The sequence below is a fragment of the Chelonia mydas genome, chromosome 10 (genome assembly GCF_015237465.2).
Source record: "Chelonia mydas isolate rCheMyd1 chromosome 10, rCheMyd1.pri.v2, whole genome shotgun sequence".
NCBI classification, from domain to species: domain Eukaryota; kingdom Metazoa; phylum Chordata; order Testudines; family Cheloniidae; genus Chelonia; species Chelonia mydas.
Window position 1 is genome coordinate 43,616,082 of NC_051250.2, and position 23,557 is coordinate 43,639,638.

The window sequence follows — 23,557 nt, forward strand, 5'->3', positions numbered from 1 at the left end:
TTCAGCCCCATGACCAGGTGTCCTCAAAGCACCCTAGAGATTGGGAGTAGGTCTCACCCCTCTTATCCTGCTTCTGTGCTTGCCACCCTGCTTCTGGGGTTACAGATGTACTAATCGCCAGTGTCAATAAGTACGAGTGGCTGGCCGGCCAAGGAGGTATTGAGGAAGGTCCTCTGTGTTCTGGTACTAACGCTGGGGCCTTCCTGGGGTGTGAATCGGTGAGAAAGTCTCAGCCCTGGGTTCCTGCTGTACACTTTTTCAAACAAGGATTCAGGGCAGATTTCCTTGTCACTCCGGAGGCCTCGCTCAAGGGCAGCTGGGTTTGGCTGGGGTGGCTCTGGGCAAGTGTAATGACACCCCGGCTGGCTGAGCTGTGGGGATCCAAGCCTGAGTCTCCTCTCCCTTCTCCACTGGCCTCCCTGAGTGACTCCTGCCTCACATCCGTGTGAGTGTGAACACAGGCCCAGGGTCACTATTTACATGACCACATATTAACACGGTTTTGCCTACATCAGAAGGGCTGTTGGAGGGTGTGACGAAGTGGGACTGTTCTTAACGTTTCCTCTGAATAGTGTGGGGGTGCCTCAGTTTCCCCTATGCAGTTCTTAAGTATCTAGGTGGTGGGATAAGGGTGTATGATCCTTGCAGAGCTCTAGAGGGCAGGTGTGTGCAGGGGTCTGGCACAGAGAAAGGCCGACACCCTGTTTCCTGGCAACTGATGGCCGGGCCCTTCCCCCCTGCAAGGTGAGAGCTAAAGGGGTTGGAGAACAAAGGAATCAGGTGACCTCCTGGCCCGGGGGAAAGGAACAAAGCCCAGAGGAGGAGAGGCTGGAGGGAGTTTCAGTTTGATGCTGGCTGGGGACATGGAGTGAAGTGCAGACGGGGTTGTCTGGCTCACTGGCCCCCAAAATGGACCCAGCTGAGGGGTCCTGTTCTCTGCACCTACAAGCTATGTGTTAGACCATGTTCCTGTCATCTAATAAACCTTCTGTTTTACTGGCTGGCTGAGAGTCACGTCTGACTGTGGAGTTGGGGTGCAGGACCCTCTGGCTTCCCCAGGAGCCTGCCTGGGTGGACTCGCTGTGGGAAGTGCACGGAGGGGCAGAGGATGCTGAATGCTCCAAGGTCAGACCCAGGAAGGTGGAAGCTGTGTGAGCTGTGTCCTGCAAACAGTCTGCTCACAGAAAGAAGACTTCCCCAGAGTCCTGACTGGCTTCGTAGGGAGCAGTTCCAGAGCATCGGCCGGGGACGCCGTGTCAGAGGGGGCCCTGGAGTGTGTCCGATATATTAGTGTCTGTTACCATAATCTTACAGTATAGTGTGCCTGTAGTAACCCAGGATCAGATGCTGCCTAGCAAAAGGACGCCTCTAACACTGGTTGTCTTCTTCTGCTTTTGCTTTTTAGCTGTGTATCCACTAGACATCTCTCCCTCACCTCCTACCTCCTAGCTTGTTAATAAAGGACAAATAATACTTTGTCTTCGGATATGAAAACAAGGCTTCTGCCCCCAAAAGCTTAAATCTAAGAGTCCAATCATGCAGCTACCTACCCGCGTGATGGACAGGCGTCACTCATGTCAGGCGTCTCATTGGGGCCAGTTCTAAACTCACGTAAAGCAGGAGTGACTCCACTTAAATCACTGGAGTTACACTGCCATGAAACTGGCGAGAGGAGAGAATTGGACCCAGTTGGACTAACTCATGAGTAAAATTACTCGTGGGTAAGTGGTTGCAAGACTGGGCCCTAATTGGAGAAAGAGGCAGAGGTGGGAGGTTATAGAAACTGTGAACGGCCTCCTCTCCTGTTCTCCTCAACTATGTTCATGTGGTTTGATTTTTAGACATCTATTTGCCTTTGTAACCCTTGGCCATTTTTCTGGCCACTGTTTTATTTCCCATACTAGTGAACACACATTTCTGGCACTCAGGTTTTTACAGAGGGTGTGTTGGAAAATGATCTCTCTCCCTCCCCCCCCACAGAAAAGTTAGGTGTTTTGTCAAAAACCCTTCAACCCCAAAGGAGAAGTTTTCAGGTTTGGGGGGCCAAAAATCAAAACCTTCCTGTGGGAAATGGCTGAAAACGGAACTCCCTAGTTTGTCACCCAGGCAACAGACAGGGTGGGGCATGCACACACACCCTGGGGACTGTCAGATTGGGGCAAAAGCCCCATTTTTAACCGGGAAAAGAAACTTGGCTGGAAAACTTGTGCCCTGCCCACGTATTGGAGAAGGGCCTAGCCTGATCCTCTGATCTGCCCCCTTCCAAAGACAGGGGGTGAGGATGGCTCTGATTCTGCATCTCCCCCTGGAGCCTTTCTACAGCACCCTGCCTTGAGTCCCTTTGCCCCATCAGCCCTGCCCCGGCATCCTCCATCCTGTGCTGGACAGCAGCCCAGCGCCAGGCACCTCCTGCCTCTTTAAGAGGAGGCTCCCCCCTCCTACCCTGCCTCTCCCGGCCGGGTGGGGGTTGGGGTTTCCCAGCCTACGCAAGCTGCGGCCACATGATGCTGACATCAGCTGCAGCATCCAGCCCTGCTGCAACCCGCCCAGCGCATCCCTGATTTACAGGCGCGTGTGGCTTTAAGAGGCTCAGCATCGCCTTCCCCTGGTCGAATCCCCTGCTCCCAGCCATGTCGGCCAGCCCAGCCTACAGCGAGGAGAAAGGGGGCTCCTCCAGCCTGGGGGAGCCGGAGTATGGCCACGATCCGGCCAGCGGCGGCATCTTCTCCTCGGATTACAAACGGTAAGGGGCGGGGGGGGCGGCTGGGCTGGGCAGGGTCTGGGAGGGTGCCGGTGCCCAGGCTGCGGGGGCCTAGAAGGGCCAGCTGGGGCCATCCTCTGCCCTGATTCCCAGGGCATGAGCTATTGGATGCATTTTCCCTTGTCCCCCCCCCCCCCCGACACCACACACACCTCCCATTTGGGGCAGCATTTGTTGGCGCTGAGAAAAGCACCAGCCAGGAGGGGCCTGTGGGGGAGGCCATTGCAGTGGCAGGTGCCTGTAGCTTCCCTCGGAGGGGACTGGGGTAAAACGGGGACGCCTGGATTGTCTCTAGCCCCTGGGGTGGGATGGCTGATTTCAGGGAGGCTTTGGCTGAAGGCTAAGAGCAGGGTGAGAATTAAAAATAAATTTTAAAAGATTCCCAGCCACCCTCTGCTAAGCATGTGATCGCACCTGGGGTTTGTTTGTTCTCGGCTACCAGATGATGTTTGTCTGAGACGCTTTGTGGCTAAACCTACAGCAGAAGGGCTCCTGGGGGGACGTTGGGGGCAGGGAGACACTCGTGTTTCTGGCTCAGATTTCCCCTGTACCCTGTGCACTATAGACGTACAGCAACTCTATAGATCTAGCCCTGCAGACACGCAGCAGCAGCAAATCTTTGGGCTGGATGTGACATCCACACGCAGGTGGAAGCTGGATTCCTAGAGCCCTCTGAACAGATTGCTGTATTTCTCTTACAAAGGCCAAACATCCCATCTTTGCTGCCCTGGTTTTTGCGTGGCATATTTAAGCCCCAGGGAGCTGAATTCACTGGCCAAGTCTCAAATTACAGGAGAACCCTTCCAGCCATAAGCATATTTCATGGTTTTTCACCAACCCAAAGTGCACTTTGCAGTGTTTTGCAAGGACACAGTCAGGGCCCCCTGTGTGCTGCTGGGAGCATGATGAGATGATAAAATACACTGCTGGGCGTTGGTGGGAAGACACTCACCTTTAGAAATGAATTCTCTCTGCAAGCTGAGTTTTTTCTAGGAAATCCACAAAAGAACCATGCATATGGTACGCCTGCTTGTGTGTCGCCATAACTGGAGACCACCAATATCTCATGAGACGGAGAGAAATTGCAAGGCTTTATTGCAAATCTAGTTTATGTGACATGACTTTAAACTCCTAGGGGGAAATCTGGGCCACACAGAAGTCAAAGGCAAAACTGCCATTGACTGCAGTGGGGCCAGGATTTCACCCCAACTATGTTAGACGTTCCCGTGCAATCTATTCATTCCCATGAATGGGGACTCATGGGGCTGCCTATAGCTAGGGTTAGAAGGTAAGAACAATCTGTGCTAAGAAGCAAACTGGAAACACTACTCTGAACAAGGAATGAAATTAAAACCTTCAGGTGTCAGGATACCCTTACCTCCCCTTCTTGTGTCTAGTGATTGCAGCACATACAGGCCTTTATCTTAGTGCTTTGCAATGGCACATCCCTAGGAAAGCAACATTGGCAAGCAAAGGCTGTTTGTAGATTGCTGTCCATATCTGAGGCATCATCTCAAATCTAGAATTCCTATAGATAGGGTGTTATTGAGTATGTTATACTGTTAGTGGCTCCGGGGGCCATTTCCTGTGTACTGGTTCTGTATAGGGATCCAGTGAAACCGTTTGAAATGACCCCATGAGAAAAGACTAGAGGCCTGAGTCTCATCTCACTGTAAATCTGGATTAACTCCACTGGCTTCCTTGGAGGGATTGGATTTCTGCTGCTATGGCTAAGACAGGAATCTGGCTGCCTGCCTGGGGAAGAGGGGAAGGTGCCAATGGGACAAAGAAGGATTGTGATAGAAATCTGGCTTGCCAAAGCGTACTGCATCAAGGGCTGAATCAGCCAGAATTCCTACTGGGATTCCCACTGTACACTGGGCCTTAAAGCCATAGGCACCGACTTCCCCGTTTTCCCCTGGGTGCTTGACCCCCTGCCTCTGCTCCCAGCCCCGCCCCCATTCCACCCCTTCCACGTGGCCCTGCCTCTTCCCACTCTGCCCCGCCCCCATTCCAACCCCTTCCCCAAAGTCCCCACCCTAACTCCACCCCCTCCCTGCCCCTATTTCAACCCCTTCCCCAAATCCCCGCGCCGCCCCTGCCTCTTCCCTGCCTGCCTCCCCTGAGCGCACCATGTTCCCGCTCTTCCCCCTCCCTCCCAGCATGCCGCCAAACAGCTGTTTGGTGTCTGCCGGGGGGAAGCGCTGGGAGGAAGGCAAAGGAGTGGGGACGTGGCATGCTCAGGTGGGGAGGAGGAGGTGGGGCGGGGGATGAGTGGAGCTTGGCTGCACCCACTAATTTTTCCCCATGGATGCTCCAGCCCCAGAGCACCCACAGAGTCGTCACCTATGCTTAAAGCCACAGTATGACCTAGATGCAGATTGCAGAAAGCTGCAGAGGCCTCTAAGGTAACACCCGTTGGAGGGAAGATGATCACATGTGTGCAGAAATATAAGTTCTGAGGACCTGGGTCCTGCTGTGACTAGCAAACTGCAGGGAATGTGATCATGGATGTTTGGGCCCCTACCCTTCTCCCTTATATGTTGGTGTAAATTGGGAGGAGCTCCATTAAAGTCAGGGGCACATTTACACTGATGTCAAATTGGTGTGAGTGAGAGAGCAATAGGGCCCATACAGCGTCATGAAGTACTTTCTCTTGGAACGGGTGAGTGGATGTCTCGTCCCCAGCAGCCAAAGGATCCCTTTAGTTAAGGGGGTTTACAAATCCCAACACCAATGACTAGAGAAGCATGGTCAGAGACTTTCTAAACAGCTGTTTGCTTGTTTATTACTCAAACCTTCCCGGGCAGTGTTGGGAACTCAAACAGCACAGCCCGTGGCTAGGCGTTAGAACCAGGAAGTGAAATTAGCTCAGGCTGTAGTCCTGCCTTTGGATCCATCCGTGCAGACCCCTGCATGGCTACTGGGCTCTGAAAGGACACCAGGGTCTGCCCAGGCAGATCTGATTGTGCATGTTGTTGTAGGAACCACAGAATCACAGTTTTCCACTGAATGCATCCGATGAAGTGAGCTGTAGCTCACAAAAGCTTATGCTCAAATAAATTTGTTAGTCTCTAAGGTGCCACAAGTCCTCCTTTTCTTTTTGAGAGTCACAGCTGGGTCTCAACCAACCATGTTACTAAGTCTACACAGACATGCCCGGCCTAGCTACACACACCCTGCTGCTCTGACGGGTGCCTGTTGGCTTCTAAAACCTAGAACATGGAGCAGGCTACTAGAGGGCTCGCAAACTATTTAAAGGGATACTGCCTTATTCCTATGTACTACAGTAGGATTGGGACCTCTCAGTGAAACCCAGACATAACACGTGGAAGAAGTGACCGGAGGCAAACGAGATGTGAAAAATCCTTTGCCATTAATAATGTGTGGCAGCCTTGGAAAACACTGCAAATGTTTACTAGCCCAGGCACAAAATCAGTGCTCTCTTGGGTATTTGTATGGCCCCCATTCCTTAGGATCAGAGAACCTCACAGGCCTGGATGTAGTTAGTCTCACCACGTCCCTGTGGGGGAGGGAAGAGCTGTTATCCTGCGGCCCAGAGACACTAAGGCCCAAATGAACTTCAGTGGGAGTGAGGCTTCTAAATCCCTTTGAGGATCTGGGACTCGTCTTGGTCACACAGGAAGCCTGTGTGGAGCCGGGAATTGAATGTAGGTTCCAGGCTGGCACCATAACTACTGGGCCATCCTTCCTAGCTGTTCTTCACCATGAGTCGGGAGAATGAAAAGCTAAGGAGATTTTCCCTTCATCTCAAAAACGTTACCTCAGGCCAATGGTTAAAATGGTGCCAGGCTGATCTAAAGGATAGGTTTGTTGTTTTTTTTTTAACCGGAGTGAAATGTTGGTAGCAGCTGTTTGAGTGCAACCCACGGTGCTGTTAGTTGGCTTAGTAAAGATGGATTTCTCCCCTGTGCAGAGGAATAGAATCCTGGGCACTACTGGGCGCCTGCATGGGGCTGGATTTCACCCTACCCAAATTTGAAGATACAGCTGCTCACCTTAAAAACCCTCCAGGAATGAGAGCCACGGACTCTCAGCCGAACTCACCAGCACTAGCCCACTGCTAGCTCTGATCTTTCCAGTGCTGTTTTAACAAAGATCTTGATTTTATTTCCTTGTTTACTGGTAGCCCAGAGTGACAGACTAGCCCTTAAAAGCGTGTGCGTGTGTGTGTGTAAATGTTAATGAAAATAAAGTGCTGAGCCATCACATTTCCTGCAACACAAAGGTGCGGCAGGAGTTTTACCGTCCCTGATCGTGTTGTGTCAGATCTTGGAAGATGACTAGGGCTGTGCCAGGACAGGAGACCTGCGAGGGGACAATCTGGGTGCCAGCTACGGTCTTGCTGGTGACTCAGTAGGCAGCAATCTTCCTTATGAGTCAGTGCTGCAGTTAGGTGGCAGGGGTGCTGGAGGTGCCCCTTTTGAGATTAGCTGTTAAAGACAGGCCGGGAGCACCTCTGGTTTTTAAATTGTGGGTTCTAGGATGGGAGAGTTGATCCCTGGGTTCTGTCAGATTCCAGTGGAGGGGTTTACTTCTGCCTCCCTCAGTTCCCTCGGCAGGATCAGTTGGACAGGATGGTGCTCTTTGCTTACTGCCCTGAACTTTCCTGGGATGTTCAGCTTCTGTGTCCTGCTCCAGAGGTGGCTGCATTTCAGTGGTTAGTGATAGGATTTTGGGGTATATTCTCTAGGTTTAATACAGTGAGCTCCAATAGAGCTCACTGCCGTTAAGGGTGGGGCTGTGAGATGTCTGGGTTAGAATGAGGAGCCAGGACTGACACGACTGAATGCCCTTCTCAGGGAATTAAATATAAGCCCCGGGCTTTGGGGTGAAAGCATGGAACTCAGATGCACAGAGCCATCCTCAGTCTGCCACTGGCTGGAGGCAGGGGGGCTAGAGGGGTCTGCCTGTATGCAGGGCAGGAGGCGAGAGGCTGCCCGGGCACTGGAAGAAGACATGTCAATAGGAGGTGGTCTGTGTAGAATGCCAGGCAGCCTGTGCAGTGGGTGTGTGGTGCATACCCCAGTATGGAAGGGGAATGGGTGAATGCGGCTCACTGCTAATGCCGAAGGGGGATGTTTGTCTCAGGGCAGGGGATGGCAGTACTGGGGCGGAGTTAACTGGGAGAGGCCTTTTGTTTGGGAACGTGTCTGATTTGATACAGCCAGCACCGCTTGTAACTGAGAAGGTGGCTGTCTTGCCACCAGCTGTTCGTTTTCTCACTGGAGGGAGAGCAGTGCTTCTGCTGTTCATCTGGCTCCCTAGAATAAGTAATGGGAAATACCCAAGGGTCCATCTCTGTCCTTTCGGAGGCCAACAATCGCCATTAGTTACATGTCCCAGATCCTCAGGGTGGAGGCTGCTCCCTGCTCCTCTGCTCACCTTGCCTTAGCTCAGCTGGTCTGGCTGCTTCTAACGCTCGGTGGCTCGCTCCTGATAGCTTGGATGCCATCAGCACTGACTCAGCGTTAGCATCTGACAAACCTTCTCATCAGGCAGGCAGGCAGCTCACCATGGGCTGGGGGTATGTTGCCGTTTATAAGTGAGGTGCCATTGATTAGGGGCAGAGTGTGGATGGGAATCCCCATCGGAGAACCAGGTGTCAAGGTTCCACATGTTAAGATTCAGCAGGTGGGATTCTCTCCTTTCCATGGCAAACCCCATTTTTCTTCGCATTTTTCTTTTCCCTGCTTGCAATCCAGGTGGGTTCTTACACTATCTCGTCACCGTGGTACCTGAGCACCTTCCAGTCGAGCATTAAACAGCCGGACGCGTGGTTTGTACTTTCTCATCCTCTCCCCAGGGAGAGGGCTGTGTGTGCAGCTGAGTGGTTTGGTTTGGTAGGATTTTGGTTTTGTGTCCGTGCTGCTCAGTGTGGAGTTAGAGAAGGCAGAACTGTGTTTTGCCCTTGGAGTGCGAGTGGGATGTTTGGGATGGCCCTTGGTTCCTGGGGGAGGTCGGTCTGCGATCTGGGACTGGCCCCCCGAGAAGCTCTGTCTCTTGCACAGAGTTATTGGAGAGAGCTCCATGGTGCCAGAGATGTTGATCACAATCCTTGCCCTGGAGCATTAGAGGGTCTTTTAGACATGCTGGTTCCAGGCCATTGAGCGCTCTGAAGATCAGGATTGAGACCTGGAACTTGACTCTGTTCTCTATGGGAGACTGGTGTGGAGAGCAGAGGACAGGTTTGGTGTGTGCAGGGTAACCAGCCCAGGTTCCTTAGCATTGCTGGGGATTGTTACAGGCTGGCACCTGGCCTGAATGAACTCATGCGCCTCCCTCTGATTGCCCTGATCTCTGCAGTGGGAAGAGCGCTCTACTAGGATCGGCTTTCTCCCATCCCTGGGCATGGATCCATCTGTCCTCCCCAGCCCTGCTGGAGGGAACTGCTCCGGTACATTGGACAGCTCACTCCTGACCGCAGCCCCAGTGGTGTAGGCGCAGATTTGACTTCCTGACAGACGCCTGCTCAGATGGAAGCTGAGCTCCTGATACTGCTGCAGCCTGGTGCTGGGATGGGACTGCAAGGACTGCCCCATCTGCCCGATCCCTTCCTCTCTGAGGGGTGTAACCCCCTGCGGGGACGTTGCTGACCACCACTCGCCTGCCACTTGTCAGCAGCTGGCTGTCTGCCTGCCTGCCTGCAGCCAGCCGGTGTGAAATGGCTGGACAGCAGCACTCTGCCAGTGCCGGTTGGGACAGAGATGATGCTGAGGATTCAGCAGGAGGTGCTGTTTCCCCAGCAGCACAACGCTGATGCTAATAGCTGGAAGGCGCCTTGCTGCTGGAGGTGCCATCTCTTGGATGAGACATAAAACTGAGATCCTGCCCACTCATGTTCCTGTGCCACTCTTTGCTATGTCCTACAGCTGCTAACTCCCCCTACGGTCCCAGCTGTACGTAGTGGTGTTCTTCACTTCCGGTCCTAAACTGTTGTGCAGCGTAGCTGTGTGCTTTATAACAGCAGCTGCATTCTACCCCAAAGGTGGCTGCATTTCAGTGGTGGGTGAAACAATCTCTGTGTATAGCAGCTTATTGGAATCCCCTGGGATGAAAGGGGATAGAGAGGGTTGGAGAAGCAGGATCCTGGCTGCCTGCTAGTTATCATGCTCCCACCAGAGCTTCCTGCTACCTTTGCCTCCCGCATGTGCAGGGTTCTGCTGCGTTTGGGTTTTACATGCTGGCTGGCTGTTCTGCTGGAGAAGGTGGGTGTGGGGAGGACTCAGGGCTGGGGCTGCATCGCTCTGGCATTTGAATCACACAGCTGGGTCGTGTGTGTGTCCGGTGAGGGAAAGCATCCATGCCTTTCTCTCCCAGTTAGACCACTCCTACGCACTGTACGTAGGGCTGTCCTTGAAGGGTATCTGGCAGCTACATCTGGGGCAGGCTGCTGGGTCCCAGCCCCACTCAGCCCCGGTGCACTTCAAGGAGTCAGTTGCCATCATCTGAGCAGGCTGGGGATGGCTCCTTCCCCCACGTACCATGGAGCACAGCTGAGTTCTGCCCAGGCTTCTCCTCTGCCAGCTTTCCAGACTTGCAGGCAGGGACCAGACCAATGTCCAGGGCTCTATGCAAGGTTTTGGGGCTTCAGAAGGCTTTTGCCAGCTCCCATGGGAGTCTCAACGCAGGTGGAAGGGGTTAGAGGGACTGGCACTGGGGAGGCTGAAATGATGGATCCTCAGAGCCTGCACAGCTGGGCAGCGACTGGCGAGCTCCTGCCCACCGCACCCACCAATAGGCCTCGGTCTGAGCAAGGAGAGGGATAATCGGAGCCCCAGAGGCTGCCAAGCAGGGTATAGATTGGTGCCTCTTGTGGTCCCCAGGCCTGTTTCACATAGGTCCCACAGGGAACTGCTCTGGGCCTGTCCTGCTGGGCTCCCTGTGGTGGGCTTTGTGCCCCCACACTCTCACTGACTGTTCCACGCCCGCTGGGCATGCTCGCTTGGGCAGACTATTTTGAATGGCTCTGTGGGAGTCAGACACTCCCGGTGACAGTCCAGCCAGGCGAGGCCTGTGAACCCAAAACCGATGCCTGAGTCTTCTTGCTGTGGCCACAGGCCTGCAGCCATGGCAGGGGGTGGGAATAACGAGGCAACCCCAGCATGAGGGGCCTGGGACAGCCCCTCCGGGCTGACGCCACCAGGGTCTGTGCAGAGCTGCTGGGGCTGTAAATGATCCACGTTGCCAGGCTGCCCACAGCAGAGGGGTAGGTACAGTGGGGACTGTGCTCTGCCCCATGCCTGTCTGAGCCCAAGACTCCTATTGGAGGTATGATGCCCCCCTGCTCACTCATCTCCGCTGCCCATCAGATCTAGGGCTGAGTGCTCTCCAGCGCCCCCTGCACTGGGACTGTGGCAAGGCAACCCAGCCAGCATCACTTCCAGGTCTGGAGGGGAGATGATTGGTGGGCCTCTGTCACATGGATATTTTAGGCCCCAGGCCCACACCTCGGCCATCCACCATCACAGTTGAGCTGAGGCTCAGCTGGGAACGTGGGGCTCTCCCTGAAACAGTCACGGCCTCCCGCTCCCACTGAGTCTTATTCCCAAATCCTGCACGTCTTCTAACAGGTGCCCCAGCCCCAGGAGGACACCGGATCCCCAGTATCGTTGGGAAAGCAGGGAGTGGAGACTCTGCATGTTCCAGGCCCTTCTCCCAAATGGGAGCTTGCCCTGCCCAGGGCTCTGAGATAAACTTCAGGGTAAATGTAAGGGCTGGGAGCATGGGGAGAGCCTGGCACGGTGCAGGTAGGAGCTGGGCCAGCTCCCAGTCAGCTCTGCCAGTGCCCCTCAATCCTGACACGCAGCCCCCTGCTACTGCAGTCCTGCCCCCGTTCCCAAACAGCTCCACACAAGAATCCTGTCGCTTTCACACTGCTGCTGCACCAGGGGCTCGATCAGTAGGGCAGGGATGGGAGCTATTCATGAGGCAGGGGACCCCCGGAAGCTGTGGGGTAGGTGGAATGGCAGAGAGACCCCCTACACGCACCCTTTTAGGGGGGAGAATAGCAAAGATCCCAGTAACGCTCCAGAGGGGTATGGGAGGCTAAAGTGTCATCTGCCCATTAGCCTTACAGCAGGATAGCTGCAGCCACTTAGTGCAGGCCCAGGATTAACCTTTGTGCAGAGCAGTGCTGGGGATCTATGCAATTCCCCGCTGTCCAGCAATGCTATCGATCAGCCCGTTCTACAGGGGCTGGGCTACGGGGATCTGCGGGAATCCTCACTGCTCAGAGACGGGAGCCAAACTAGCCATGGGCTCAGGGTGAGCTTGTAAATGCTCCCAGCGTCACCCCTGCACTGACTCCAGTGGGGATTCCACTCACAGGGTCGGGCCCAGGAACTACCAGGGTGAGTATTCCCCGCACCAACCACCCCCATGATTGGCACCTGAGTCAAGGGGCTGCTTGCTGGCAGCCCTGATGGGGACCAAGGACTGGCCTGGCCGTGGAGACTGAGTGCCCATCTCTCCCCTACTAGCGGGCTCCCTACAGAACGGGGCGGGGGGGAGAAGGGGGGCAGTACATTCCCTGAGGATTTCCTTCTCCAACACTGTCAAGCTGACAGCTGTCACGAGAATTTGGCTCCTCTTTCCTCAGTTTCCCCTTCTGACGCCGTTTCTGAACTTTTCCTTCCCTGCTCTCTGTGAGTAACGTGAACCCGAAGGCAGGTTGGATTTCACTGGAGACGTTCTGATACCAGCCCAGAGGTACTGGGCGCGCCATCTATCCTGGTGTCAGGACAGCTTGGGTCCCCCGCACTCAATGGCCCGGTGGGCTAAGAAGGAGTCTGGATGAGTTGGCCTGGCCCTGGCTCAGCAGCACTTGCTGTGGTGCTGTGTGTACAGTGCAGACGTGGCAGCCTGGGAAGGAGCTCGACCGTCCATGGGGCTCCAGCTTCAGTGAAACACTTTGGGCCTGCTCTTCCTGTCGAGTGCCCTGGGTAAGCCAGGAGGAACTCCACGGAAGCCAGTGCTGCTGCCCCAGGGTAAACCTGGTGTGAGATCACAATCCGGTCTGAACAGCCATCCATGTTTGGAATTTAGCACCTTAGTGCAAAATTCTGGGCTGGGGGAAGGGAGGCACAGGAATTGCATGGCAGGGGGAGGGTGGGCTTCTGATTGAGTTGCTGTGCTGGGATTCGGGAGTTAGGTTCTGGGCCTGACTCTGGCATAGACTCCCAGTGTGACCGGGACAAATCCCTCAGCCCCCCATCCATAAAATAGGGCTAGTGATGCTTTCTGTGTCTTATTTATATTTTAAATATAGGGGCAGCCACTGCCTCTTAATACGTGTGTCTGTAACAAGCCCAGCACAATGGGGCACTACAGAAGCTACTGGAATGCAAACAGAGCCACAGACACAAACAAGGGGGTAAAGCCTGGCTGGGAGGGCGATCATGCACAGTGGCCACTGGAGGGTGCCGTTCCCCCCCCCAACAGAACCAACCCAACTGGCATCTAAGTGGGGCTCTTGCCCCTCTGTCCCTCCCCTCGGCTGGCGTCTGGGGCGCGGCTCCAGAGGCTGTGACATCTCCCCAGATGGGTGTGTCAAGGCAGTCTGGGTCCGGGGGCGTCAAACGCCCACACGTCAGCTCAGCTCCCCGTGTCTGTGCTGCAGCCCAGCGTGAAGCTGCATGATGCGCTAGCTGTCGCAGACCCCAGCCCTGGTGACTCATCTGCAGTGCTGGCTGCCGTGACGCCTGTGTGAACGGCTCTGTCCCTGTGTGGCGCTGGCAGGGATGCACCAGGGGAGCACTGCACGGGACAGGGCCATGGATCCGGGCTTGTCCTCTCTCAGGGGTGTCCTGGATGTGATTACACCTGCCAGAGGCCCCATGAGCCAGGCACTGTCCTCTCTCACTCCTTCACCCAGCCCCCTCTCACCTAGCAGCTTCCTGGGCTGCCTTTCCCTCTGGCCAGCACCTGGGAACCGCACCACAGTTGGCTCCTTCCCTGCCCTGCTTCCTCCTCCTGGAGCGGCTCCATGGCTCCCTTCTGTCCTAGTGCTGCGCCCACCTGCCTCGCGGCCCTTCTGTCTGGGGTGGCTGCCATGCGTCGGGCCCTCGTGCACAGCGTGGGGAGCAGGAATCACTCCCCGTGACCCCAGCCTGCCCCTGCTGAAATGAGTGGAAAATGAGAACAGTGAATTCCCTGCCTGCTCTCGGACGGCTTTGAGCCTGCAGCAAGGGGTTCCTGCTCTCGAAAACTCCTTTCGGGGGTGACTCTCTGTGGGCTTAATGCATGATGTTCAGCTCTCTGTGCAGGGGGATGTCGCTCTGGCCCACTCCACAGGCTCCCCCCTAGCTCTGGTGAGGTCGTGGCTGGGTCTTTAGCCAAGAACAGCATCCCTGGCACTGAAGGGTTAAAGGCCAATGGGTAGCTCAGGCCTCTTTGTCCTACAAAAGAGCTGACCAGGGCTGGAACAACTCTCTGGATGCCTGGAATGAGATCCTCTGGCAGCAGTGGGCATCCCTGTTAAATCCTCTGGGGGCTGCCTCAGTCCATGGCATAGGCACAGCGGCATCGCTAGGCTGGAGCAGAACCAAGGTCCGTCTAGCCCAGTGTCTCATCTCTGCCAGTGGCCAGAACCAGATGCCTTAGGGAAAGGTGTAGGAACCCTGCAGTGGCAGATGTGGGGTGATCAGCCCCCATGAATGTCTCCCCTGAGCCCCTAAGACAGAGTAGCTGAAGCTCTGAAGCATGAGGGTTTATCTCACTTCCATTCTCCTTGGTAGCATGACTCTAGATATCCTCGATATCCCTCTCTGTGAGTCCCTCCCTGCACCTAGCTGAGTGCTTGGCAGCCCTGTCCTGCCTGTGCCCTGTGGATGGGAGCTGGTAGCCTGCACGTGCCCACGGGTGGCAGGTACAGTCACCCTCTGGGCCTGATGCTTGGAGGTGCTGAGCACTGGCAGCTAGCATGGACTTAGCTGGGGTCTGCCCTATGTCCCTGCGGGGCAGGGGATGGGTGGCGATCCCCAGGGGCAGACGGGGGTGGTGGGGCTGGCTCACTCTGAGTGGTAGTTTGTGTGTGGCCAGCAGGAGGCGCTGCAAGCCAGGCGAGGAGCAAGGGCTCCTCTTCAGCTGCCTTCCAGCTGCTGCAGCATCAGATTTCAGCCCAGGGACAGGAGGGCGGGGGCTGTCAGGCGGAGGGGAGCTCGGAGAGGAGGGGAGCTGAGTCATAGAGCTGAGCCAGCTGACCTGCAAACGTGGCTGGGCTGTGCTGAGCGTCTGGCCGGGGGCAGGAGCTGGGGTGGTTGGGGCAGCGCAGTGTGGGCAGGAGGAGCCTCTCCAGCCTGCTGTGCCAGGGCCAGCCAAGCCCTCCGGGGAGCCCAGAAGCTGCTCCCCCATAGCCATGTGGGTGCTCCCCTCACAGGCAGCCAGCCCCAGCTCTTCGCTGCCTTCCCTCTTCATGCCTTGAATCGCACCCACCAGCTTGGGATCTGGGATCCAGGATCAGAGACAACAACCCTGGGGGGTCCAGAGGGGGTGCCAGTGAGAGAGGGGGCAGGAAGCCCCCCAGCTGTGCTGGAACCCCACTGGGGAGCTGGCCGGGGGGAGCTTGGCAGAGCCAGGTTAACCCTTTGAGGGCTGGCACACTGACTGCAGAAGAATCAGTGTCCCTGTTGCTGAGGGGCCATCACCTCTCTCTACCTGTCGGCGACCCTTGCTCCCCTCCGCAGCTGCGATGAATCCGATGCAGAAGCTGCTGCAGCTGCCGGCCAGCGCGGTGAACCTGGTGAGGTTCCAGCAGGGGATGGCAAGTGAAGAGGCCAAGAGCCCGGTGCTGACACCTGACGGAGGGCAGCAGGTCTGGTACAACGCTATGCAGGCTGACGAGCTCCGTCTGCTCAAGTCGCCAGAGCAGGTGGCTGCCCCAGAAAACAGCACCAGTGGCAGCCAGACACAGCCACTACGGTAGGGCCACTGGTGGGAAGGGGGGCTCTTGTGAGGTTGGGAGGCAGGGAAGGGATGGGAGTGCTTGGAGGACACAGAACCATTCTCCCCTTAGGAATAAAATGCTAGCAACCTGGTCCTCTTAAGATCTCAACTGGATGGTGGCAGTAGTGGGATGAGATGGGAGGAGCCTCTTCCCAGAGAGACTCTGTCCCTGGGCTCCCCATTGTCAAATTGGGAGTGGATTTCCTGGTCCTACAAGACCCTGATCCCCACTGAAAGGGAGGGAGAAGGGGAGTGGGTTCTCCACAACACTGCCCCATCACAAACCCCATCAGAGTGATGTTAGAAGAGCTCTAGCCCCTTGGCTTTCCCTTCAAACCTCCACCCTGCATAACTCTTCCACTCTCCCCAGCATGGCCCATGGGGGATCTGGCCCTACTGGACTGTAACAGGAGTTGCTGGGTCTGTGTCTGAGACAGTCTCTCTGGGACACAAGGGCCTGCATTTCAGTGAGTGTCAAGCATGCTTCAAGTGGTGCTTGCTGGGTGATGAGGGCATGGGGAGGAGGCACAAGGGGCTGCAGGGGGCCATATGGCTACCTATGAGGGGAGCTTGGGATGCTGGGGTAATAGACAAGGGTACAGCTTTAATGACAGCCAGTAAAGCACCTCTGAGCCTTGAGGGCCCAGTGCCACCCTGCTGTGTCCATGGAGCTGTCCAAAGGGCCCATCTCTTTGAAGGTGCGGTTGAAGCTGGCCCAGTGGAATCTGTTTTCTGTGTCCCTCTTCGTCCAGCCCTGACCCTGCATCCTCAGGGTCTCTCCGTGTCAGCTGAGTGGCAACCCTGCCGCACCTTGTCTGCCAGGTGTTCCTGAAGTGGTGCCATCATTCTGTGAGTCCTTCACTCACCCAGGCCTGGCTCTGGGGGCAGGGGAAGGAGAGGACACTGAGGATACTGTAGCAGTACCTCAATACATAGTGCCTTGCTTCATGCTGGAGCTGTGAATCTCCTGCTCTGGGGGCTCCATGTCCGCTGAGCTCCCTGCCCCATAGGAGCTGTGGAAGGGCTCTTGGCAGCACAAAATGGCGGTTTTGCTGTTCGTTGGAAGGGATTTAGCTCTGGCTTTCCCCAAATCTGCTCCCTTGGAGCCAGGATGAGTCCCTCCAAGTCCTGGAGCCCGGAACCTGTGACTGGGAATAGGGCGTTAGAAGGGAAAGCAGCCAGCTCAGCCTCACCTGCCGCCTGAGCATGGGGGTCCCCTAGGGATAGCCTCGCACTCTGTGACGCGGTCCCAGCTTCAATCGAAGTTTGGGGTCGCATCAGACGACCCCACAGCACAGGAGGTTTGGATGGAGGATTCCAGTTCGGCCTGCTCTAGAGACACTTGGGTCTGGACCAGTCTCCCTGTGCTCTGGGGGCTTGTCTCAGCCCCAACTGCAGATCTCATTGTTCCATTTCCGTCCTTAATACCTCTGTTCCTGGCCCTCTGGGAGGTGGGTGCTCCTCCCTCACTGATTACAGGGCAAGGGCTCCCATGTTGCTGCATGGGCCTTCCCTGTCCATGCTGTGGTGCTACGTTTTGGACAAGCTAGTATCTGTGGTGTGTTTATGGTTAATGGGGGGCCCCCCTCTCCATTTGAGGGGAGGTGCATCCTAGCTAGAAGGTGTGACTTCTTGTCCCCCCACTCCCAGTCCCAGTCCCAGCCCACCCTCCTCACACTTAGCTCTGACTCAGCCCAGTCCTGCTCTGCAAGTCTTGAGGCTCGAACCTCAGAACACACTGGGAGAGTTCACGCCTGCTCAGAGGCATCTGCCCTTGAATTGGAGATGTACTATTCCCTGGAAACTCTGGGGCTGCTGTTGGAAATGGTTTGGATTGTTTTGTCCCCATGTCACTTCTGTGCATTTAGAGGGCCTCAGGTGTGCCAACAAAGGGGCTGATCTCTTATAGGAAAGCCCCAGAAAATTGAATCGAGAGTTATATGCTACCTATAGCAGGGGTGGGCAAACTTTTTGGCCTGAGGGCCACATCAGGGAATAGAAATGTATGACAGGCTATGAATGCTCACAAAATTGGGGTTGGGGTGCGGGCTCTGGGGTGGGGCCGGGGATGAGGAGTTTGGGATGTAGGAGGGTGCTCCGGGCTGGGACTGAGGGGTTCGGAGCATGGGAGGGGGATCAAGGCTGGGGCAGGGTTCCAGCTAGGGGTGCGGGCTCTGGCATGGGACTGGGGATGAGGAGTTTGGGGGGCAGGAGGGTGTTCCGGGCTGGGACCGAAGGGTTTGGAGAGCGGGAGGGGGATCAGGGCTGGGACAGGGGGTGGGGGCGTGGGGAGAGGCTCAGGGGGTGCAGGCTCCAAGCGGTGCTTACTTCAAGCAGTTCCCGGAAGCAGTGGCATGTCCCTTCTCCGGCTTCTACATGGAGGTGCAGCCAGGTGGGTCTGCACGCTGCCCCATCTGCAGATACCGCCCCTGCAGCTCCCATTGGAGCACGTAGGAGCCGGAGTGGGGCCATGCCGCAGCTTCCGGAAGCTGCACCCCGGCCGCAGCACAGCTATGCTGCATGGTGCAGCCCCAACCCAGAGCCCCAGCCAGAGCACCGGAGCGGGGCCAAGCTGCGTGGTGCGGCCCCACCCAGCACCCCGGCCAGAGTGCCAGAGCAGGGCCGAGCCACGTGGTATGGCCCCGACCCAGCAACCCCGCTGGAGCGGAGCCGAGCTGCATGGTCTGGGCCCTGACCCAGTGCCCCAGCCGGACCGGGGCCAAGCCATGTAGTGCGGCTCATGGGCCGGCTTAAAACAGCTTGCGGGCAGTAGTTTGCCCACCCCTGATCTATAGGGTTTTGTTTAAAAGCACCCTATGGAACGGAATATAGAATTCTATCCCTGCTACAGAAGTCTATGGAAAGGATGCTATCAAAAGCTGTGACCGGATTCTCAGCTGGTGTTAATTATTCGATCCAGTGGAGCTCCACTGATTTACCCCAGCTGAGGCGCTGGCTGGTTTTTGTCCCTATTAAATGCCGTCCGACTGGGGACGTGCACGTGGAGCTTCCAGTGACTCACAGGGAGCCCCCTGTGTGATGAGCTCAGACCCCGGAGTGCCCCCTTGCCACCACCGCCATGCATTTGGGTCGCGTTTGGGAGTTTCTGCCCTCAGTGGCGGGGTGAAAGTGAGCCGGTACGGGCCGGTACGGCATACCAGTAAGAACCCGCACTGGCCTGTACCCAGTCCACATTAAAGCGCTGCTATGGCAGAGCTTTAATGTCCCTGCCCCTTTTGCCTCCCCTGTTGGCGGCCCTGCTGGTAGGGTCCGTACCAGCAGGGCCGCTGACGGGGCGTGGGGGGGAAGGGGCAGCAACGTTAAAGCGCTGCCGTGGCAAACGACCCTGCACCGTTTTAACGTCCCTGCCCCTTTTGTCCCCTCTCGGCTGCCGGGAGGGGAAGGGGGGGAGATTTAAAAGGGCTTGGGGCTCCAGACGCCGCTGCCACTACTCCAGCAGCGGCATCCGGAGCCCTGGGCCCTTTAAATTGCCCCGGGAGCCCCAGGTGGCACGGGCCAGGCGGCCTGGAAGGGTTGTTTGGGGGATGCTGACCCCCAAATCCCGCCCCTTCTGCCTGAGGCCCCGTCCCTTCCAGGGGCTGGAGCCGGCCCCCGCCCCATACCGGTAAGTGTCCTGAGTTAATTTTACCTCTGCTCAGGGGTCACATTGTGACTGGGAGTTTTGCCCCAGGTGAAACTGAAAAAGAGACGTAGGGACTGGGTCAGTTCCTATTGATCGCCAGGCCAGGGACAGCCCAGGGGGCTGCAGGCTGGGCAGCCCGTACGCTAACCGGTGCTGATATGTCCCAGCCCAGCTGAGGGTCGGGGGGGCTCTGCCTCTAATTGGCAAGAGTCTCCGTGGGGGCCTGAGTGTCCATTACAGAGAGCTCCTGCCCACTGTGCTCAGACCCCCAGTATCCAGGTGGGGGGCGACAGGCCTGGGGGCATCCAGCTGGGGGCAGGAGGGGGATGTTCAGAAGGGATTTCATGTAGCAGAAGCTGGGGGCCCAGCTGAGGTCCAGCAAACTCAGCCCATAAGGGACTCAGTGTCCTCCTGGCCCCAGAGGCTGCTGGGAGGAAGGCACCTTGCCCCCCCCCCCCCCGCCCGCCCCCCGTAACCGCCCCCACTGTGTGTGTAACCCCAGCTGCCCAGGGCCTGTGAATGGAATAGGCGTAAGAGAAGCCTGGCGTTGAGGTTGCCATGGTGCTGTCAGTGGATTCCTGACGGGATGAATATTTCACAGGTGGCTGCGGGTTGGGTTCCCTGGCCAAGGCAAGCAGCTCTGCAGCCTCCTGGGCCCTGCTCCTTGCAGAGTCTGCAAGGGGGGTAGATCTCCCTGTCCACCTCCTTCTGGGCCCCTCGGCCCCTGTGGCTCGTGCTAAGCTGCCCGCTGCCCAGCTGCGCCAGATTCTGCAGCGTGGTGGCGGGGGGAGGGTGTGAGGGGTCTGTCCCACTGTCGGATGCAGAGCTGGGGCTGGGGGCTACTGGGGTCAGTGAGAAGGGACAGGTTGGGGGGTGAGAGTGGGGGCTGGCCTTGTGTTTGGCACAGGCCTGGGCAGTTCTGACCCATTTCTGCCCCTTATTCACCGTGTAGCCTTGGACAGCGGCCCTCCCCCCATGCCTTAGCACACCCAGGTAGGGAACCTCACCATGGGCACCTCACCATGGGCAGCAAGACACTGCTGAGCTCCAGTAAGTGCCCCGAGCATCCCCCTGCCCTCCACAACCAAATGATCAACCAAGGCCTCCCCTCCCCCACCACAGCTGGGCCCTGTGCAGAGCCAGAGGTTACAACCAGGAGCCTCTCTGGTTTCCTGGGGTCTCCGGTTTCATTGCAGACTGAATTCATTAACAGAGCTGCGGGGCTGGCTTCCCCCTCCCCCCATTCCTCTCCCTGTGGGGTTGGCTCCTGGCCAGCCCCCTCCCCTGGCCTGGGCCCAGCTCTCTGGGAGCTGGGGGGCCGCGCACTGAAAGTCAGCCACCTCATTGATTCCCATGTGAGACTTGGCACTTGGGCCCTGAGTCCAGTGGTGAACTGCAGGGTTCAAAACTGAACCCCCGAGTGAAGTTCCTGGGGGACGAGGGATGCCAATCAAATCAAGACCCGGGGAATGGCTTTGCAGAGACGCTGTAAAACCAAGCAAACATGGTCTGTGCAGGAATAAGTTGCTCAGACATCTCTGGGAGTTTGTGCAATGTTTTATTTGCCTAGTTTAATCACACAACACCAGCCTGGTGTTTATTGCTGACAAGCGGGTAGGGGGGTGGGGGAGATGACTTGCTGCTATTTCCCTGGTGTGGCTGCTGTGCTGAATTATCTGAATGCCTCCTGATATCTACTCAAATGTGTCATAGGCCCCACTCTGCTAATAGCAAAGGAAGATTCTCCTGTAGCTCTGGCACTGGGCTTTTAAATCAACAGAAGGTAGGAGCCTAAATACCTTTGAGGATCTGGGCTTAGGAGCCTGTGCGTTTGGAGCAGGGGGCTCTAGGCTGTGTGACCAGGGACATAGTGGAAGTCCCATAGGATTGGAATCCATCTGTGGCTGTATGTCAGGTGGGTCCTTGTTGCACCTGATCTATAGCACCTGTTGCCCTGTGCCTAGAGGATAATAGGGTTATAAAGAATAGCCAGCATGGATTTGTCAAGAACAAATCATGCCAAAACAACCTAATTTCCTTCTTTAACAGGGTTACTGGTCTAGTGGATGGGGGAAGCAATGGATTTGATATATCTTGATTTTAGCAAGGGTTTTGATACGGTTCCGTATGACATTTTCATAAATAAATTAGAGAAAAGTGGTCTAGATGAACTTACTGTCAGGTGGGTTCAGAACTGGTTGAAAGACCTTATTCAACGACTGGTTATCAATGGTTCACTGTCAAACTTGGGGGATGTATCAGGTCTGTACTAGTCAATATTTTCATTAATGACTTGGATAATGGAGTCAGGTGTATGCTTATAAAACTTGCAGATGACACCAAGCTGGGAGGGGTTGCAAGCACTTTGGTGGGCAGGATTAGAATTCAAAATGACCTTGATAAATTGGAGGATTGGTCTGAAATCAACAAGATGAAATTCAATAAAGACAAGCGTAGAGTACTACACATAGGAAAGAAAAATCAAATGCACAGCCATAAAATGAGAAATAACTGACTAGGCAGCAGTACTGCTGGAGAGGATCCGGGGGTTATAGTGGATCACAAATTGAATATGAGTCAACAATGTGATGCAGTGGTGAAAAAAGGCTAATACTATTCTGTGGTGTACTAACAGGAATGTTGTATGTAAGACACAGGAGATAATTGTCCTGCTCTACTCAGCACTGGTGAGGCCTCAGCTGGAGTATTTTGTCCAGTTCTGGGCCCACATTTCAAGAAAGTTTTGGACGTCCAGAGAAGAGCAACCAAAATGATAACAAGTTTGGAAAACCTGACCTATGAGGAAAGGTTAAAAAACTGAGTATGTTTAGTCTTGAGAAAAAGACTGGGGGGGACTGATAACAGTCTTCCAATATGTTAAAGGCTGTTATAAGGAGGACGATGATCAATTGTTCTCCATGTCCACTGAATGTAGGCCAAGAAGTAATGGGCATAATTTGCAGAAGAGGAGATTTAGCTTAGATATTAGGAAAAGCTTTCTAACTTTAAGGATAGTTAAATACCAGAACAGGCTTCCAAGGAAGGTGTGGAATCCCCATCACGGAAGGATTTTAAGAATGGACAAATACCTATCAGGGATCATCTAGGTTTACCTGGTTTGGCCTCAGAGCAGGGTCTGGACTTGATGCCCTCTCGAGGTCACTTCCAGGCCCACATTTCTATGATTGTATGTTCTGAGCCGTGGGAACCTGCTGTATCCTGACTGAAGCAAGTGGTAGTTATGACTGAACTGGATTCTTTAGCCAAATTAACCTGCAAACTATAACCTGCTCTGTCGGCCTGTTGCTTTCCTGGTTCTGCCCCTCTGATCCCCTGATTGTTCCCAGACATGTATTGCATCTACTCACTGCTGCTCTGTTCACAGATTATAAGGCCAGAAGAAATCATTGTGATCATCTTATCTGACCCCCCTGTACAACACAGGCCATAAGGCTTCCCTGTATTACTCCTTGCTTCAAGTACAGTATCTGTGCTTGAACTAGAGCAGATCTTTTTTAGAAAGACATCCAGTCTTGATTTAAAAATTACCAGTGATGGAGTATCCACCATGGCCCTTGGTAAATTGTTCCAACAGTTAATTACCTCACTGTTAAAAATTCACGCCTTATTTCCCATCTGAATTTGTCTAGTTTCAACTTCCAGCCATTGGATCTTGTTATAACTTTGTCTGCTAGATCAAAGAGCCTGGTGTCAAATATTTGTTCCCTGTGTAGGGCAAAGAAAGAGAAATGATGCTTGAGAACTTACTAGAGTTTGATTTTTTTTTATGCCTATTTCCTTTGTCTATTTTGACATGTGACACTGACAATTTATGTTTTAAAGGTTATAAAGCTTTAACTTTCTGACTCTTGACCTCTACTGTCATTAAATAATTGTCTGGCCCCCTCTCCCCGGATAAGTTTCCACAAACCCGAACAATTAAATAGATAAAAATAGACAGATATGCTTAAAAATGAACATCGATTTTATCAGTTGAAATTATAAAAATACAAATTGAATTGCACTACTTTCAGACTGTGACCAACTCGGCCCTTCCCCTTCTCTTGCACAGCTCCTTGCGTCTCTCCCTGTGGGGCCTGTTCCATTAGCGCCTGTCTCCTGCAGAGAAGAACAGCGTGTGTAATTCCATCTCTCTTGCATTTTGAATCAGGTCCATTGTGAGCAGT

At 55.1% G+C, this 23,557-nt stretch overlaps 1 protein-coding gene across 6 annotated transcripts in view; it reads left to right on the forward strand.

Annotated features, from left to right (window-relative positions):
- Positions 1 to 2,458: 2,458 nt before the first annotated feature.
- AP3B2 (adaptor related protein complex 3 subunit beta 2) overlaps positions 2,459 to 23,557 on the forward strand; it is a 63,950-nt gene continuing 42,851 nt past the window's right edge. Inside the window, exon 1 of one of the 6 annotated variants that reach the window (XM_037911205.2) lies at positions 2,459 to 2,743. In XM_037911205.2, coding sequence (XP_037767133.1) covers positions 2,631 to 2,743 — 113 coding nt within the window. In that variant the 5' untranslated portion in view covers positions 2,459 to 2,630. Of the gene's footprint in view, positions 2,744 to 14,991; positions 15,704 to 21,057; positions 21,154 to 23,557 lie in introns of those variants that run through there. The other 5 variants (XM_037911204.2, XM_037911203.2, XM_043523994.1 and 2 more) reach the window with 5 other exon arrangements.